The sequence below is a fragment of the Habropoda laboriosa genome, unplaced genomic scaffold (assembly GCF_001263275.1).
Source record: "Habropoda laboriosa isolate 0110345459 unplaced genomic scaffold, ASM126327v1 scaffold204, whole genome shotgun sequence".
Taxonomy (NCBI): domain Eukaryota; kingdom Metazoa; phylum Arthropoda; class Insecta; order Hymenoptera; family Apidae; genus Habropoda; species Habropoda laboriosa.
Window position 1 is genome coordinate 1111778 of NW_017100385.1, and position 19986 is coordinate 1131763.

Genomic DNA, 19986 nt, shown 5'->3' on the forward strand with positions numbered 1-19986 from the left:
CAGAACCTTCAGGTCAAAATACGCCGCGAAGTGTCTAGGGCCCAGTATAAAGGGTGAATAAGTTCGCGGGACATCGGAGGGTCCTTATATACCTGCGGTACCCTCTCCCCAAAGTCATTAGCAAAATCGTCCGTTAGGTCAGGCGGGAAATTTTCGCGGGAGATTTTCGCGGGAGATTTCCGATATCGTAACACGGTATAATTTATCAATTTTCACAATTTTGTTATAAATTTATACTTCCGACAATTTGTTATAACATTGCATATAACAATTTATACGTTTTTACAATATTCTTCAATGGAAACATAGGTTTTAGCGTTCTCGTTACTTACTCGTGGTTAAATTAATTTCGTAGGGATTAAAAATCAGGTTGACCTGTGGTCGTAGATTAAAAATAGTGATAGTACAGCTAAAATTATCGTGTTAAATAATTCTTTTCCTACGAATCAAAAATGTATTCAACGTTTGTTTGTTATAATATCGTGAAATGAATTATATTACACATTTTCTCTATTCACACTGAATTTAAAGATTATAACGATTAAAAATCAAGTTGACCTGTGGTCATTTATCAAGAATAATCATAATAAAGCTGAAATTATTGTGTTAAATAATTTTTTTAATACGAATTAGGAATTTATTCAACGTTTGCTTGTTACTACTTGTTACAGTATACTGTCTCGCAATGTAAATTTAAGTAAATTAGGTTGAACTGCACAGAAAATGCACAGAACTGCACAAATAATTTATTTCATGGTATTGTAACAAGCAAACGTTGAATACATTTTTCATTCGTGTAAGAAGAATTATTTAACACGATAAATTTAGCTGTACTATGGTTATTTTTAATCTACGACCACAGGTCAACCTGATTTTTAATCCCTACGAAATTAATTTAACCACGAGTAAGTAACGAGAACGCTAAAACCTATGTTTCCATTGAAGAATATTGTAAAAACGTATAAATTGTTATATGCAATGTTATAACAAATTGTCGGAAGTATAAATTTTTAATAAAATTGTGAAAATTGATAAATTATACCGTGTTACGATATCGGAAATCTCCCGCGAAAATCTCCCGCGAAAATTTCCCGCCTGACCTAACCGACGATTTTGCTAATGACTTTGGGGAGAGGGTACCGCAGGTATATAAGGACCCGCCGATGTCCCGCGAAATCATTTACCCTTTATACTGGGCCCTAGACACTTCGCGGCGTATTTTGACCTGAAGGTTCTGAGATGTGAATAGAGTGGTCGGGGGCTACTAGCTAGTCTATGTCCACCCTGTACACACTCAGCCTTCTTGTAACACTTGTATACATTAGAATCAATTAGAATTTCTATTACTAATTATTAAACAAATTTTAACAATTACCGGCACTCGCTAGGCACGTAATATCAGACTTTAAATACTCGACTTCGAACTTCGGTTTAGTCATAATTCTATTAATGTTATAATAACGTATAATTTATTAATTTTCACAATTTTATTATTAATTTATACTTCCAAAAATTTGTTAAAACATTACATATTATTATTTATACATTTTTGCAAGTTTCTTTGACAAATAAGTACGTTTCAACGATCTTATTACTTTCTCGTTGTGAAATCAAGTTCGGAGGATTAAAAATCAGGTTGACCCTTGGTCGTAAATTTAAAATAGCCATAGTGAAGGTGAAATTATTATTTTAAATAAATGTTTCTATACGAATTAAGAATCTATTCAACGTTTGTTTGTTGCAATACCGTGAAATAAATTGTATTATATATTTTCTCAGTTTAGACTGAATTTAAAGTTCGTAAGGATTAGAAATCAGGTTGACCTGTGGTCGTAGATTAAAAATAGCCATAGTGAAGGTAAAATTATTACGTTAAATAATTGTTTTTATACGAATTAAATATTGATTCAACGTTTATTTGTTGCAATACCGTGAAATAAATTGTATTATATATTTTTTCTGTTTACACTAAATTTAAAGTTTTGTTTACATGTTATAACAATTAGAATGTTGACGTTTTGCCGTTTCACGGTTTTTCCTCTGTTAATTATGTGTTTATAAATCATTTCAAACTAAAGCAGCACCATGCCCACCCTTAATTAAACCGTCTCAGTAGTTTACCGTAATTAATAATCTATTTTCGGAATTTATACGAGAATTTTTGAATTTTAGTAAATACTAGAGTCAGTGCATCGCGTATTGAAATAATAGCTTCATCCCTAGTTCGTTTATTATTGAATATTTTTACGCGTTTAACTTATGCTTCTCCCCAATTCTCGTCGCGTATTTTATTCAAATTTTCTTATATTCTAGAATCGAAAAAGATACGAATTCGCGTTTTTTCTTTTGATTCTTTCAATTTTTCACTCGCGTTCTACGAAAGTTTAGTTCAATAATAATATTGAAAATAATATAAATTCGCGGTTTCTCCCTTTCTAAATAAAACTGAAATACATAATCCAGAACTACCCTTCCACATAAAGTACAATTTTTATTTCATTGGTGGTTTAAAATACAAATATGGCATTTGTATGAGTGCGTCTAGAGATAACTCATAAATAGTTCGTAGCCACTTATCCCTGTAATATCGGTAAATTTCATAAACGTTCCTTCAGAAAATTAAGTTTCTTCCTTTCTTCCTGTCTTTTACAAAATAAACATATCTCTTGCTAATATTTTTATTTCAATTTCTTCGTAGTGTTCTAAGAAGTATTCTTTATCAATTTCAATCTTTCGAAGTATTCTCTTTCAACTTTTCAATTTCACCCCGACATCACAGAAAAATATTTCTTTCTCCTGAAAAGGAGAGATATTCTGTTCGAATTCTGTTTTGCAACGATCCTTCAAAATACGCGATATTCTCTTTCAATATTTTACATTTTTCCAGTACAGTCCACTCTAAAAGATTGCGAGTAAAATAATTGCTTAATAATCCATCGCGAAATGTGTCGACTCATCGATTCATAAAGGTTTTTTCTCTGTTTCGTGTTTCAGCGATGTGACGCAGCCCATCAGGAATATTTTCACGCAAAATGATTCGTGCCCTTGTCCTTCTGTGCATGGCCGTTCTACCTCTCGTACGATGCCACAAGGTAAGATCGCGTCAAGTACCATCGGGATCCGGCAAGGACACTGTTATTCCGTGCAGACGCTTCCTTAAAACAAAGAACACGTGTGTAAGGTGGTCGTGGCCGGTGTTGTTGACTCGAAATGACAAGATACAAGCGGAATCAGACGACGTTAATTGTCGATTCGACGCTGATTACGAGGCGAATTCACGCTGCGTAAACACCGACTTCCGCTGCTAACGTTTCTTGCACAGAGAATATAATTGCTGTTATGTGGAAGATTTATGAAACTTTTAGGCAAAGTTCCGCAACGTTTACGAGAGAAATTAAGGGATCGATTCTTTAGACTCGACAGACTCAGACGGTGCGAAATAATTTTAGATACAGAGCAGGTTCTCAAACATTTTTGTCTGCCGGTATTGGATTACGGGAGTTACTGGTTGTTAAATAATTAATAATCCTTATTTTAAACTATAAACCTTTTATTCGACGCAAGGAAGGTTCGCTTTTCTACTTGATGGTAAGAACACTGTATACAGACTGAGAATGCTCCTACGCAACGCCCTAATATTGCCTACGACCCCGCTTGGGACCGAAGGGCCTTTGATTAATTAATTTTGGAAGGCGTTAGATTAATTTTTGTTATATCTAACTGACTGATAAATCTAACAGCCGGCACACTGAAATTATTAAACAAAATTCACGGCACCCCTATTATTATTATTTTTTGCTTTTTACAGTTAGTAAAGATACGAAGAATGCGTCGTATTTACGCTTTGTCCAATAAAATTAAAGTATATAATTTTTTGTTTTAGATTTAGATATTTAGATATTTGTAGCAGTTAAATATTTGGCTTTTTACATATTATAAACAATTCAAAATTTCGCGGCACGCGAGGCTCAGAGGAAACGTCTTTACTCTTTCAAATGCTCTAACAAACTGTTCCTGGACACCCAAAAAGGGAATGTTGGGGTCCGCTTATACCTAGGAACTGTCCACTCTTATTGTATCGCAGTGTGCAGTGTGCAGGCTCGAAGACGAACACCAGACACATCTGGTGGAAGGCTTAGTGTCTTTGTCCAAAGGAACGCGGAGACATTTTTGTCCTCGCTATATCTACAGAGTGTTCTTAGAAACAATCCAACATCAACATTCTCGAAATCATACCTCTTGGACAAACACCGTCGAATTTATTATACATATATCACATTTACAACTAGCCGGCTACTGGAACACTTGCGCAAACTGTCTGAATTTTTCAGCGAAGTGGAGCGTGAAATCTTTGATTTCTCAAAGGTTAATTCACCGAACGAATACCGTTCGAGATTTTCCACTTGTTAAATAACGATTTGAAAAATGAAAGTGCTACATAATGAAATGCAACGTGAATATCTTTATGCAAAGTATCGTTTTTTTTCTTCTTTCTTTCTTTACCTGATTCTGCACAATGGGAAATTAACAGTGTGTGTAGAAGAACGCGAGCAGGAAGATAATAAGTACAATGGTCACGATAAACGTCTCCAGGAAAGTAACGTGGGAAGGGAAAGGAATAAATTGTGCGGTGAACTCTGTAATCTAACGCGGCGCTACGTTTATGGTGTCGTTCAAGCTTATCGCGCCGCGCCGTTCGATGAACGATCATTCTTGCCCGGTGGTCAATAAGCTATTGACTTTCCTGTCTCAAGGTCGAAAATTGAACGACGAGGTCACTGTCTTGGACATCGTATTGGACACCATTTCTTTTTTTCCCAATTTTCTAACACCACGTTTTTCTAATTTATCAATGTTACTTTCTACAGATAATATTTTGCTACTATTTCTTATATTAATTTTTCTGATTGCTGATTGTATTGGACGAGGTAGCAAGAAATATCGTTTACCTCGAATTTTTCAGGCGAGAATTTAACAACATTTGTGACACAGAATTTGTCGTATACCTCTCTCCTATCTTTCATTAGTTTTTAGTCATCCTGCCTCCTTTCCTTAACTGTAAACAAATCCGCATCATCCTAACGTTAGTCACCCCGAAACCTAGACCTCCACATCATCCTTTACTTTTACTCATCGCCGAACCTAGACCTCACCGCCTCTCCCTACATTGACCTCTGAGACCAACCCCGTACTCTCGTACTTACCGAACCTATATCTAGAAACCTTTTCCGTCGAAACAGCAGATTTTTGTCTAGTGGTCTTCACTCACCGAACGTCACCGAACTGTCTAATAAAGTCGAATAGTACTACGCGCAGAATAGCTCCCTTATTTCGCCCCAGTTCCCGTCAGGCTCTCCTACCGCGTACCTATTGAAAATAATAAACCAACGCAAAAAATCGCGAGCCGCGGAATACAACAAATTGCTTGATTTTAAAAATAAGAAGAGGAAGTATGCAGCCCAAAATATTGAAAAATTCATATGAGCAATACCCGTTAAAACAGTATTTATAAAAAGTAATATTGATAACTTAGAGAAGCATAGTGTTGCAGAATTAGAAAGAAGGAAAAATAGGATACCTTCGAATTTTTAACTCGACACTTGTTGAAAATAAAATGAAAATATATTCATTGCTACTTACGTCGAGAATAAAAAAATTCCACCCTACAAATTAACAATTTTTAAATTGATAAAATAGGTTTCTTTATGGTTGCAGCGGCTCATAAGGATTATTAGGTTTTCAATTTTGGCACTTTGCAAACAAAAAAAAAGATTGCTCGTTACTGATCTAAACTATTATAACAGTTAGATATAACAAAAATGAATCTAACGCCTTGCTAGGAAGTATATATTACTTTTGTATACGTTCGGAGAAATCCGTTTAGCCTTACCACCTCTGTTTAGTAAAGATCTAAATGTTTATGATACGTGACAAAAGGTCCTTCGGTCCCAAGCGGGGTCGTAGGCAATATTAGGGCGTTGAGTAGGAGCATTCTCAGTCCGTATACAGTGCTCTTACCATCAAGTAGTAAAGAGAACCTTCCTTGTGTCCAATAAAAGGTTTATAGTTTAAAATAGAGATTATTAATTATTTAACAACCAATAACTCCCATAATCCAATAATAATTTCATACTGTAAACATAGCACTTTCTAATACAAAAAAAAAAAAAAACGTGCAGAAAATAAAAAAGAAAAATTTTTCTGTAATTACAACGTTAAACACTGTTCAACTTAGAAGTAACGATAATGTAGAAAAGTTAAGAAGGATCTGTAAGCTACGCTTCGCCTGGAGCTTATCAAAACCGTGATGGAGAGAAAAAGGTTGCTATTAGTTACACGAGGATTGCACTCACCAAGATAGCGCTCAGTTACTTCGTTCTTTTGACAGAGATTGATTCTATCGGGGATTTTACAAGAAGCTTTATCGTTCCATTAACATTTGCGCCTGAAAGCAATCCAGTACAGAGTACTTATGTTCTAGGAAGCAACGTATTTCCATAAGTTCTTCCCTTCACAAAAATCGTTCTCTCTGTGTACCGGGACACTTTAAACGTGGTTCGCGTATAAAATCTGATAAATGTTTCAATAGGTGTATATTTGCATAGAAAACGACTGTTTAAAATATCACTGGTTTCTTACTTTCACGGTAACGTGAAGAAAGAGAGGACATACTCATAAATCAACGTCACTTTGAAATCTATCAAATTTATCTAACTAAATATACCGTACGTACGTGAACCAGGTTCTTTTTCCATGCGAAATGAAAATTAACACATTCGCTTCGGTGACGAGATATCTTCTTTCTTCACACTCTATGACTTATTATTATTATTAGATATTTATTGTTATAATTTGTCCATCGTACTTTAAGATAGTCATTAAAGGAAGATTTAGTTAAATAAAATTATAAACTTCACGATCGTAGCAGCTCCAGTTATTTTTGTACTTTCCCAATGGAAATCGTTTTAACAAGGGAACATCCCGAAGTGATAACGATACCGATAAAACTTTATTAGGTACATGATAGTATTAAAACAAAAATATTTGATACATACTTTTTCTCATCGACAATAGTCCACGTTAAAGTGGTGAAAATCGCCGGTGAAAATTATTATTTTCTAATTTTTTCAAATTTGTCGTTGAAAAATACAAAATTCGTCAATTTACACTGTCATTCTGTCTCTAATAGTTTTCGAGATGTTAGACCAAATATCTTCACCTCCTCGAAACTTTGTGGGTGATTTTCACCCCTCTACCGTGGACGATTGCCGATATAAAAGAAATACGTATCGAATATTTTTTGAAGTTCTGCTACATAATTACTAAAATTTCATCGAAATCGGTGATTATGGTATAAACAGTAATCAGACTCGCGTAAAATTTCCAATTTCTTTTTCGTCAAATTTCATTTCTACTTCTTATCCACAAAATGAACAAGATACACAAAGCTTCTGTACACTTCTCGCATCGCGAGATTAATAATATGTCTCAAGGAAAACAGCATCGAGTTGGAAACGCCGTAACAGCTACATCGAAGAAAAATCCATAAATCCTCGACTGATCGAATCAGACGCGTCGAGGCGAATCCACTTCGGGGGAAAAAGCACGGCTGCAAAAGTTCACAGGTCAACGACCACTTAATTAGAGAAAAGGATCACGAAAGCATTGTAGAATTCGCTCTCATGCGCGATTCCATTCGAACTGACTCGCGGAACGTGTTCCTACCAGCCGGGAACAATTTGCGTACAAGCCTTTTAAACAGAAGCGAACGCGTTCGCATGCGAGCGATGTATTAATCGCCATGCACGCAACGTGGGGAAAAAAGACAGGATCAGGATTAATGATAGTTCGAACATTGTGATACGTGGCGCGATCGAGCGAGAGGCCGATTTTCATTAGCAAAACCGGCCAAGCTTTTCGCTTCGAGTGTAATCAGCGTCTGGCTGATAGTCAGCCTGGCTTACGCAAGCCCTCTTCGTTAGGAATAATAATTACCATAGGCCTTCTAAAAGGTGAACACTGTGGTAGTGTATGCATCGTGGTTTCGAATCGAAACCTAACCGGTGTATAAACCAAGCGTATATACGTTTTCCGTACACATTCTGGATCGCGGCGGTGCACATTTGCATCGTAGAGAAACACTAACCCTTCGCACTCGAAGGTTTCGTTGCTATAGGGATGTAGCAAATCGGAAATTAAGTTTCTTTTAAACTAACACAGAAATAAACGTAGAAATTTTTAACTGTAGAGCTGCTGTGCTGGATAATCTCAGCTCTAAGAGGGTTAAGGACGTATTGTGAACAGTAACGTCGCTTCTCAGTCGCCACTCGAGTGTAAGGGGTTAAAAAACGTTAATTTTAATACTTCGAATATTATTTTATATCTTTTGTAAGTATCTTAATGTATTACATTTCGTATTCACTGAAAAACTAATCGTTGAAAATTGCTGCTTTTGGCCGCCACATTAGAACAACCCCATTTGGGGGGGAATTCCCATTTGGAGACGTTACTTTTAGGCAATCTTTCGGATAAAATATTAGTGGGTATAAAGCAAGGGACTTGAAACTTTTTATACACGTTTGGCCATGTTTCAGGAAGGCACAGTGTAATTTTCGTGTAATTATCTTAATTATTGTTCAAGTTGTTGCATATTTCCCGCAGTGTGCCATGATTAGCGTTGTTGTACTCGTTTGAAACGGAAGTTTCGTCCGTATCAGTGTTGTTATCCCTATTAGAATAAACCAAAATAATGTATTTTGACAAAATGGCAGCCATGTAAAATCTCAAAATCTTCCTTTCCACGAAAATTACGACGAAAATACGACAGGACGCAACTTTTCCTCCAAAGATTTCGAGTTTTTAGATTCTTTACTCGAGAAGTATTCGGGACACCCAAAAAATCGAGAAGTTTCAGAGAATCAAAAATTAAAAAAAAAAAACCAAACGATTGTAATCTAGAATACCAGAATTACTTCAAATTTCTTATCTATTTCATTCTTATTACACACCTAACCTCATCCTTCTATATTTAACCAGTTGCGATCGCTCTTATCAATTACCAAACATCTCAACTAGTCCACATTTACTTAACCATTTAATCTTTCACTGTGAAAAGAGAAAAAGGCGACCGCATGCCACGTCAAGCCATCGCAAACAGTATTCCGCGAGTACTGCAGAATGTCGCAACGCGAACCTTAACTATGTTATGTTAAGTATGTGTTTAATGGGGACCAACTATCGTAAACAATCTCCCAGCCGTAAATCTCGCATGGTCGAAAAAAGAGAAGAAAAGATTCTTAATCGGTATCGCGAATGTTTAATTAAACATTCGGAAAAATCTCACTTCACGTGCCGCGTTCGAACACCTCAGCAGTCTTTGCTTCCCTGGATCAAGTACACGGCACACGCGACACAGAATCCGCGCATAGACTTCCGACAATCGTTCAACTTCTTACGCGACCGGCGCCTTTCAAAATCACGTTTTGCAATAAAATAAGAAAAATGAAAACGAGTCAAAGGCGCGAGCGCTGGTTTATCCGGTGGTCGGCCATGGCAAATGCAAACCGTGTATACGATGCCGTGTGTTTGTTTGTCATTCAAGTGGGAAATGCGTGCAGCGGGCTCGTAGTACGCATACAATTAGGAGAACGACACGGTGATACCGATCTTTTTTCGAGTAAAATCCGGTTCTCTTTAACTGGCTCCGGCTGTTGCGCTGCTCGCTTTTCCGACCGAACGAACGGGTCCGTCGTTAAAATCAGGGGAATTTGTTACGAGACAAATTAAACACCGTCGTTTGGGAAAACTATGGCCGGTAAAACCCTCCAAGACCGCACTCCCGATTTTCTTCGAGCCTGGGAGGGGAATATTAGAGCGTTTTGCAACCGTTTAGTATGGAAACAGCGAGTTGCTGATATAACGAGACAAATGAAATGTTGGGGTACGTAGTGGAGTGGATTAAAAGAGAGAATATTGGTTTAGTGAAATACCGAAGTACGTATACGATTATCGAAAGAATTTTCTTTCGACGAGACTTTCTTACTGGAATAGTAAAATATGGATTTTTTTTATTCCATCTTGGAATATTAAAATATGCAAAATGGAAACATCAGGTTTTTAGAAGATAATGAAATAGCGAAAGATGGTTTATCGAGGAAGATATTAGAACGCTGGAATATGAAAATGCGATTTTTTTTTTTTAATCGAAGGAGTAAATGTTAGAATGTGATCTGGGAATATTAGAATCTGAAAATGTTCAGACGTTAGATTCTTAGGAAATAATGAAGTAAGATAATGGAATAGCGAAAGGATGGTTTATCTTTACGATTCGAGCTACCAAACGAAATTTCCATTTAATTCCCATTTCTTTCAATGAAACTTTAATTACTAGAAGAATCGTACGTTGAATTAACCACAGATTATATACGATTGAAATTAAGTAAATGAAATTCTGACGAAACGAGCAACACGGAAGATGTAGAAATAACGCAAGTTTTCTGTATTAAACGAATCTCAATGTTTCTCAACCATATAAAAATGAATTCTATAGTAATAAAACATCCATTGAATTATACAAAATTTCCACTACGATCTCTTTTATAATTTCTATCTCAAAGAACTGAATTTTACATAAGCATTTAACCACTCGTTTATTCGCAATTTTCTTTATTGTGATAAGCAACCTCACTCGATCAGTTTCCAGGAAAAAAAATCCATGCTTTAACTTGTTTTATAACCCTCGTTTAAAAAATATAATTTTCTTGAAAAATTTATCTCGTTTGAATGCAAAAAAAAAAAAAAAGAATAACACATGGGTAAATATTTCACAATTAACGTAACTTACGTATCTTATCTACTTGATCATGTATCATGTGAAAATAAACCAGCCTAGTTCCATCGTATTTACCATCTATCTGTTCATGTTCCTAAGACTACGTCAAGCTCGTTAAATTCCAAGTCCCCAGGTACACTTAAAATACTTTTCCATTGGATTTATACACTGGACCACCTTCAGAATTCCACGGTTTGGAGAACTCCATTTTCTTTCAGGAAAGGCGCAATTAGAGATAAAGAGTAATGGTACAATTTGTGTGTTCGGACCGGGTAAAGAGCGCAAATAGGACAGCGCACGCGATCGAATTTCCCAACGTAATGAGTGAAAGTGATCGACCTTAAGAGCGGTAAGGCAGCGTGATAGTTAATTGCAGCTCGATTTCTGTGACACGGTACGTGGCTAGGTGCTCTTAAATGGTAGAAGCAGACCTTGGGCCGCGATTGGAAAAACTTTTAAATGCACACGAATCGATCGTGTGTAAACTCTGCTCGAATGTGCCTTATTGCGAGCGTGTATGTGCATTGACAACTGTTGATCATTGTCCTCGCAACTCGACTGCCAATTAGCCATGCACTTGGCGGCGACAAAGCAACCTGTAGCGAAATTGTTCCAGCGAGATTTGCTAATGCGTGTGATTGTTGCGCGAGTGGAAAAAAGGAGTGTTGGTCGAGCGTTTTTTTGAGGAAATGATTAGAGCTTATGGGAGGCTGAACGTCGCGTTTGAATTCTTGTCGGAATTGGCGGGAAATGCGAATGGAAATTGCTACTGTAATGGGAATTTTTTAATTCGAAGATTTGAGAATTTGAACACTCGGAAGCTTGAAAATCTAAGAATTTGAAATTTTGAAATCTAAAAATTAAAAAATTTGAAATTTTTAAGATCTGAGAAGTGAAAAGTTTGATATTCTGGAAATTTAGAAATTTGAAACTCTAAAAATTACAAAATTCGAAATTCGGAAAATTCAAAAGTTTAATATTTGAAAATTTACTTTTAGTACTTTACAGAGTAGAAGCTCTTCTCTACAACGCAAATTATAGGAAGTACACCTGTATCATCGAATATAAGCTACTAAACGAGTAATAACAATAACTGACGTGGAGATTTGCAAAGCTTGAAACGCTCTGTAACAAAAGACCGAAAGTGGTAAATTTTTTATTCGCCGCGTTATTATTACACGCTGTGGTTCTCACGATACCGCCACAATTACTACCTTTTCCCCGATGTTTCGACACGCCGCACTTGGCCGGGAACAATAGTCGTCGAAAAAATATCTCAATAACGTGTATAAAGCGAAATTAGTGGCATCGAATTTGACGCCAGTCGTGGCTGGTCGAAATTTGGAAAATTGCATAATGATCGATAATAACGAAATTAGCCTTACCGGTAAACAAAATTGTAAATTGGCAAAATGGTACTTCCTAGTTCGAAATATCTTTCAGTCGATAAAACAGTAAATCACTATTATTATTACCAAATTCGTTCCCGGTAAAATGTACGTTTTAAACAAAAAGAAACGAAGAATGCAAAAGTGAAAGAACACTTTTATCGTTGAACTCGCACAGCGAAGAACAGAAGGTATACAAACACCTGGACAAACTGTCGATCTTAATTCCCGTATCTTGGCGATTAAAACGCATCAGAGAGCCACATTGAACCCTTAATTAACCTTTCATCACGCAAACATCAATGCTTCCTTTTCTTTTTCTCTTCATTCTTTCCGCTGATGGAAAGATCTCACGCGACGAAGAACGGTACGAAGATGTGCGAGAAGCTCACGGTGATATTCTTCTCTGTTGCAGATTCACGAACACATGACAAGGGAAGAGATGCTATCGGTGTTTCACACAGGACACGAGTCTGGTAATCACGGTGAAAAAAAAAAAAAAAGAAAAGAAAGAGAAAAAGTTAATAGCTAGCGGTAGAGCGGCTCTGTCTTTTCTTTCAATTTGAACACGGCTCGCATTCACCGCACGTGGATGGCCTTGCGCGACCAAACGGAACCCGTTAAATTCTATTTATTTGCCATTGTACTCTGTCATTAACTCCTTGACGACGAAAATTGCGGAACGAAAGCTTCGTGGCGTGGATACGAATTATTCTATTTTCAGTTGTGTCCCGAAAAATGCGGTTTCATGTGCAGCTGCACGAGAAAAAGAATTTCATTTGCTAACAATTCTATTAACCCTTATCCGGATAGTCATTTGTGTCACATAAACGGACAGTCCAAGTCTGTTGGAATATACAGTTGCTCTCAAAAATATTTGGACACCGACAAAACAACCATTAAACACAGTGCAGACGAAAAGATTCGTAATACTTTAAGTTACGAACAGTATGGGTACTATAAATATTCGAAATATGAATTTCTCCTAAATATCGCAATATTTGGGTAACTTGGTAATTAACAGAGGTGTGTGAGAACCGGAAAATGTCGGGTCGAGAATTTTTCTCGAGATTGGGTCTGGTTTCTGAAAGTTTCTCGAGATTCGAGAATACGGGGATTCCCGAAAATTGCGAGGACCCGAATCACGTGTCGGGACTAGCTTAGGGCGCATATTCAACAACGTTCCTTGTATTGATATATCGTTTTCGGCAATAGTTTCAAACTTTTTTCGCGAAATAACTTTTGATTACTGTCAGAGAGTGTAGAAAAATTAGATTCTTTTACATATTAATTTGAAATAAAATATTACACCTTCCACTTATTTGGTGCATTACTTTTGCTCCATGTCGTATCTTCTATAATTCTTTTATTTTATACTGGATAAGGGTTAATATTGTAGGTACTAGCTGTAACAAGTGTAATTCTATAATATAATCCAGTTTTGTTTTTTAAAAAAAAAAAAAAAAAAAAGAAAAAGAAAACACAGGAGGATTAAAAATTTGAATTTTTGAAAATTAAATTTCTCAAATTTTCTGTAATTTTCTTCCAAGAACATGAATAAACACTTTGTCCTTCCCTCCTTGATTTTTATTACTCAATTTGAAAGAGATATACGTTAATTATGCTCTTATCTGAATGCAAAAATCCACACGGGATAAAATGCCGTCAAGGGTTAATGTAAACGCTGCAAGAAACGTTCCCAAGTACTTTCCCCATAAATCATTCCAACATCTCTTGTACTTCGTCGAGAATTCCTCGATTCGTTCCCTCTCATCGACATTCTGTCGCGACAACGTACAAGAAAAGGTGTATTGTGCAAAAAAATGCGAGTTTGAACGCTGGCAGGTTTGATAAACACGATCGATTTACATGAAATTTCGCAAAAGGCGCGCTATGTTGGTCACGGAAAATCGTACGAAAGGATTCGTTTTCGCGTAGAGCAAAAAAAAGGACTCTGTACCTCTCTAGTCTCTCCCTCTGCATTTTAAAATACGCGAGCAACCATTCTCCGAGTGCCAAGCATCCTAATTCGAATTCTTCGCGAAAAAAAAAAAAGAAACGAACTTCGTTGCGATTGTTTCGTAGAATCATTTGAATTATCTTTAGGTCAGTGACTTCCCGTGAAACGAAGTCGAGTGACCGGCGGTTACGTTTCGCGATACTTGGCGCCTTTAAAGTACATGCAAATGGGAGTACGTAATGCAACTTTGCACTAACGATGCAAGGTAATTACCCGTCTGGATTAGACTTGTGAAAGTATCGAAGCTAATCGCTGGCAGTCCACTTTTTTGCATTATTTTTGGGATTAAAATGAGGCTTTCGTGGGGCAAATTTGTAGAAACGAAGTTTGTCAACATTGCCTGTACGCGGTAACGTTAGGTGTGAGAGAGATTTCTATATTCCGAGGAATTTGTCCGTTGTAACTTTGCAATTTTATGGTGTGTGATTTGTTTAACGACTACCTATTTTCCTGCTCGAGTTCCGGTACACGTACAGAACGATGGAAAATATGTTTAATGAAGAGTTTTGCAAATAACTTTCACAAATTGGCCTCTACGTATACTAATACGAATGAAGACCTTGGATTGCGAATCTCGTGTTCGGTATTAAGACATCATCGCTTTCGTGTTTACAGGTACACTTTAATATCGGCCATTTTAAGTTACGAGTCTCTCAATCTGTGAACAATTTTCAACAGTTGATCACCACCTCAACTCTTGTAATGCGAAATTATAAATTACTGTACCGTCAATTTCGTATCGTACACCGTGTTACTAACGGTTCAAAATTGCACACTGTGACGCATTGACACCTCCTAATCTGTATCCGATCTTAATATTTATTACTTTGAACCGTATTGTTACGCTAAAGACCTCGCAGTGTATACTTACGTGTTACGATATTTACGATCGCGAATTGTGACACTGACAACTTGCAGTTGTAAATTTGAATATTAACGACCGGTAATATTGATAATATTCAGATATATTTGCGAGATAGAGTTTCCGCAAGGATGATCGAGGAGTTGTTAAAATTCAGCAGTGTTTTAAACGTGATTACTTTAATTCGTTTTAAATATTTCGTCGAAACTCGTATTTCACGACACCCGGTATGTTAATAAAACCAACAACCTCGAGTTATATCTAATCGTAATATCTGAGCTTGTGAACTGCGAATGTTGGTAACAGAAAATGGATCTAGATATCGTCGACCTCTAGTCAATTGTGCAGGGACAATGTTAAAATAGATTTCAACGACACAGCCGACTGTTGCTATCGCGATCCAGGATTTTGGAGGTCGGTAGTATTGTGTCTCGTAATTGTTTTTATCTTTCGTGACGAATCTTACGATTTATATATATATATATTTTTTAATACGAAAACTCGAGGTATTCGTTAATTTAATCAATTTGGTTAAACAAATCGCATAAAAATTTGTAGATTAAATTCTAGTATAGGTTGTAACAATAGTAACAGGACTTTATTATACAACATGAGAAAAGGAATAAATATGAAGTATAATATTCCAGATTAATAATTAGAATGCAAAGGGAGAGATACAATCATTATAAAACGTTATTTATACAGATTTGTAGAATTGAAGATGTTCTACATCCTCTCTGCGTTGTATCATCAATATCTTATTTTTCTTCCACTGATTCGTATGCTTTTAACCGCAATAATTGAGAATAATTAGATATCGTTAAAGACAAATTCTCAAATTTTTGAATTTTTAAATTCTCAAATGTTTTAATTTATTTTTAATGTTAAATTAAAAGAATTAATTCCATTAGTCACAAGACATCGTGTAATTCGTTTACTTATGCAAGAGTAATATTTTCGTGAATCGACGAAAAATTATAGTATCCTAAAATCGCGTTAGTCTTTACGAAAGTGTTAGGGAACCGATGAAGACGACAGTGTCGCGTTCAAATTCCAGTACCAACGTACGAGGTTGTGCCTGTGTTACATTCGGTGCACAAAAGGGGTACGGAGCAGCCGGAGATACACCTGAAGGCTTTCGGGAAGGACATCAGTCTGTCGCTGAAGCCTACAGAAGGGTTGCTGACAGCGAACCACTTGCCCATGTGGACTGTCACCAGGAATACCTCGCAACCTGACGGCCTCCACTACGAGAAAGTGACGGATGTAAGTTCTCAGCAGGTGTTACCCATAATACCATGTACTACTTCTTTATTTCTCGAGGTGCTTCCATTTTTTAGCCTTCAACTTCTCTCTCTCTCTCTCTCTCTCTCTCTTTTTCCTTAAATTTATTTTTATATTATTTTCGTTAATACAAATGACTTGCAATATCGTAATTAAAGTTTATCACTTATTTTATGTGTTACAAACGTACGATAATTAAACTTATTTTCCTTAACACCCTATGTAACCTAACCTATATTCAACCGAAATTAAAATCTTGTTCTTCAGTTTTCTCAAGTACCATGACTACGCATCTCTTAATTTTCACAAAAAAAAAACCACCTCTCACGAGGTCGTCGTACAAATTTCACGCAGTTCCTTTCGCCATACCGTCCGACATTGTACACGACACGACACACCGGTAACAAAAACAAAGTCTCTTCTTAGCGCTGCATTATCCCTTTAAATGGTCGAAATCGTATAAAATCGGCTACATATGGCCAACCACGCCACCTTGTAATTGTTCTTCTCGTTTCAGGCCGACATAGATATCGGTGACATCTATCAAGACACGACGAACATGGCGTCCATTCTGCTGCACCGGGACGCGAATGGGAAAGTGCTCGTTGTAAGAGGCCATTCTTTCTTAATGTACCTTTCGACATTCCCGCCATTATTGCGACTCGTCTTTCATCAACCGACGCGACTCACTTTGCCTCCGTCTTCTCTGTTATAATTATCGCAACACCGCGATTCGTCGTCGCGAGCAATTAACAGGGTCGCGATTAGGGAGGCTGCCCGACAATGCTACGACGTGTAACAATTTATGAAACAAGGAGGTAGGAATTTAATGAAATGTTTGAGGAAAATTTAACTTGATATTCTTTGCTTGGTTATCGAATCTCCTTGCGAAAAATGAGAAACTTTGTCGAAGAGAGGTTACGATCTGAAGGAGTACCTTTGAATGAAATTAAGTTGAAAATTTAAAGGTTAGTTAGTACAAAAAGATTGTAGAATACTAGCTGCTAATAGCTACATTTTTTTAATAAGAAATGTTGTTTGTCTACATTTTAGATGAACTTAATTATTATTTTGTGTTGTAATGTTAAAATGAGGAATGCAAAATCATGTTGTTAGCAAATAATCTGAGAAACTTTAATTGTGCTCACTGGCCTCTGAATTAAGACATGATTGTCCCTTGTGAATGGATTTCTATTACATGGGGCTAATAGTTAATATGAATTCATTAAGTTGATGAAAGACAAGAAGTAGATAGTACTATTAAGTTAGGTTTATATAAATGGGGATAATTTTGTGAAAAAGTAGCAATAAATGAAGTCTACATTAAATTTAATTAAAAACAATATACATACAAAACTTGCATACCAAAAGGGTCACAAAATTGAATTTAAATATCAACATCAGGAACATTAATATCAGAGAAATATTAAACTTAGTGCTATTTTTTTAATATTATCAAAACCAAATTCAAAAATTAAGTAAAATTCATAACAAATAGCTTTACAATTTTGCAAAATTGCTTGAACAAAGCTGTAAGAAATATTAACAGTGGCACAACGAAGTAGCTACAAAATTTCTTCACAAATGAAATAGAAAATAAAAGAACACTTAACTTTAGCAGAAAAGTATAATAAAATAGAGGCATCAGTGTCGTCACATCATTCACACAATCGTCACTCCAATTACCATTACACTCCTAATTATCCGTATTCCACAAATGTTAACGAAGTAGAAAACATATAAATCTCTGTACAAACATCCCATTCACCATGAACAGAATAAATGCGCATAAACAAGATTCACTGGAAGCGTGTCGAACCGCGAAGGGAAGTTGCATAAAGCGGCATCTCGTGATCGTTTTGACATTTCCATTCCTAGTTCCAGTAATCGCAAATCACATAGAGTACATTGCGAAGACGATTGGCTTGGGCAAAACCTAGGAAAAAAAGCAATAAAATTCCCCATATCGGTTTCACGTTTGCAAACAGTGGATAACTCGAAGAAAGAAGGTAGCTGTTCTCAATAATTACGCGTCCAATCAACCGAGACTGAATTTCACTTAAACAGTTTGATCCCTCATGAAGTCATAAAGAAAACATGAGGTCTGCACTATTGCCAAAGCTCCCACTTAACCGTCGAATTGCTCAAAATCCGTTGACAGAAACATCAATTACAAGTGAAAGGACATTTGCATTTAAAGATTAGCTTACAGATACATAAGCGGGAACGATAAAAGTTTACGGTGTTCTTACCTTTAGTCTTGTTAGCCATGCTTTCAATTATTTTTCTTAGTCACCACAGTCGAGTTCGATGTGTCAATTAACGAAACGAAATTACTATACATTTGTGGTTTTTATTATAAACAGTAAACATGCTACGAGCTATAAATCCATTGAAAAACAAATTATTACACTGTCTTATATAATATTATTATATTATTATCCCTTACAAACAATTACGAATCTTTAGTTATGCTCTAGACTATTGTAGTTTTAATTAGTGTGTTACAGTGTATTACAGTTGAGAAGAAAATGATTCAAGTAACAAAACATTTTACCGAATCTTTTTGTAATGAAATGTTCTTGTTCGTACAGTAATTTAAAGTAATAATAAAAGGCTTGTTAATTACATAATGGTGTAAGAGAAACAAATTGCCTTATCGGTCACGTATGTTTCCCAGTGAAACCGACTAGAGACCCCCTTTGACAGTGATTCCATTTATGACTATGGGCACAGTTCTAAGTAAACGATCCAATTAATAAATTCGCGTGTGAAAGCGTTGGATAATCATTAACGTTTTTCAGGACATTAAGTATAGTGAACGAATAAATTCTAGTGGTTAGAAGTAACGAGGCCTGATTAGATAACGATACAAAAAAGGGACAAATTGATTTATTAATAAATTTATGATTTCTTATGTGAGGTAATTTAAAGTGAACTCCTTAATTCCATGCTATATTTCCGTCATCGACAAATGATTCCATCAATATAAATCCAGACGTAAATATAGGAAAAAGCCATGGACCTTTTGGTAGGAAACTTTATAGTAGGAAATACCTTTTTAAAAAATCTGTAATTTTTATTACATTCTGGTAAGAATCGGTATTTACACCAATGCCCATGAATTTAAGGTTATGAGTAATTCTTTAGAGATTAATTAATATTGAAAAAACAATGAGAATAATTTAGTACGTTGAAGATTATATGTCTTTTACCGTGATAACCATAATAACTTTCACATTAAACGCATATTATGCAACAACCTAGAAAACTGGGTCCTAAAATTACTCGAGCATCTTTCGTGCAGTACAAATCTTTCGTAATTTTAAATTATTTCCATACATCAAAAATTAGTTGAAAGGTCGCTGTTTTGTAAACGAGGGACTGCTAATTGCCACGTAGGATGAAACATGTGCTGCACTGCCTAAAAAACGTGGGAAGAGAATTATTGATGACTGGTTAGTGATGACTGACATGATAAAGTGTACAAGGTGTGACGAATTATAGTTTGAAAAATGGGTGACAAACCTAGTTGTATATTCTTCGAAGCCTAACCTAACATTTTACGTACAGACAGTTACAAAAGTTTGCATGTTTCCCA

The 19986-nt window shown here is 36.0% G+C and overlaps 1 protein-coding gene across 2 annotated transcripts in view; it reads left to right on the forward strand.

Annotated features, from left to right (window-relative positions):
- The window catches only part of LOC108575025 (A disintegrin and metalloproteinase with thrombospondin motifs 8-like), a 96478-nt gene that overhangs the window by 61798 nt on the left and 14694 nt on the right, over positions 1-19986 (forward strand). For both annotated transcript variants that reach the window (XM_017937720.1, XM_017937719.1), the window contains exons 2-5: positions 2995-3092; positions 12635-12695; positions 16159-16367; positions 16903-16992. In XM_017937720.1, the coding sequence (XP_017793209.1) occupies positions 3033-3092; positions 12635-12695; positions 16159-16367; positions 16903-16992 (420 nt within the window). In that variant the 5' untranslated portion in view covers positions 2995-3032. The remainder of the gene's footprint in view (positions 1-2994; positions 3093-12634; positions 12696-16158; positions 16368-16902; positions 16993-19986) is intronic.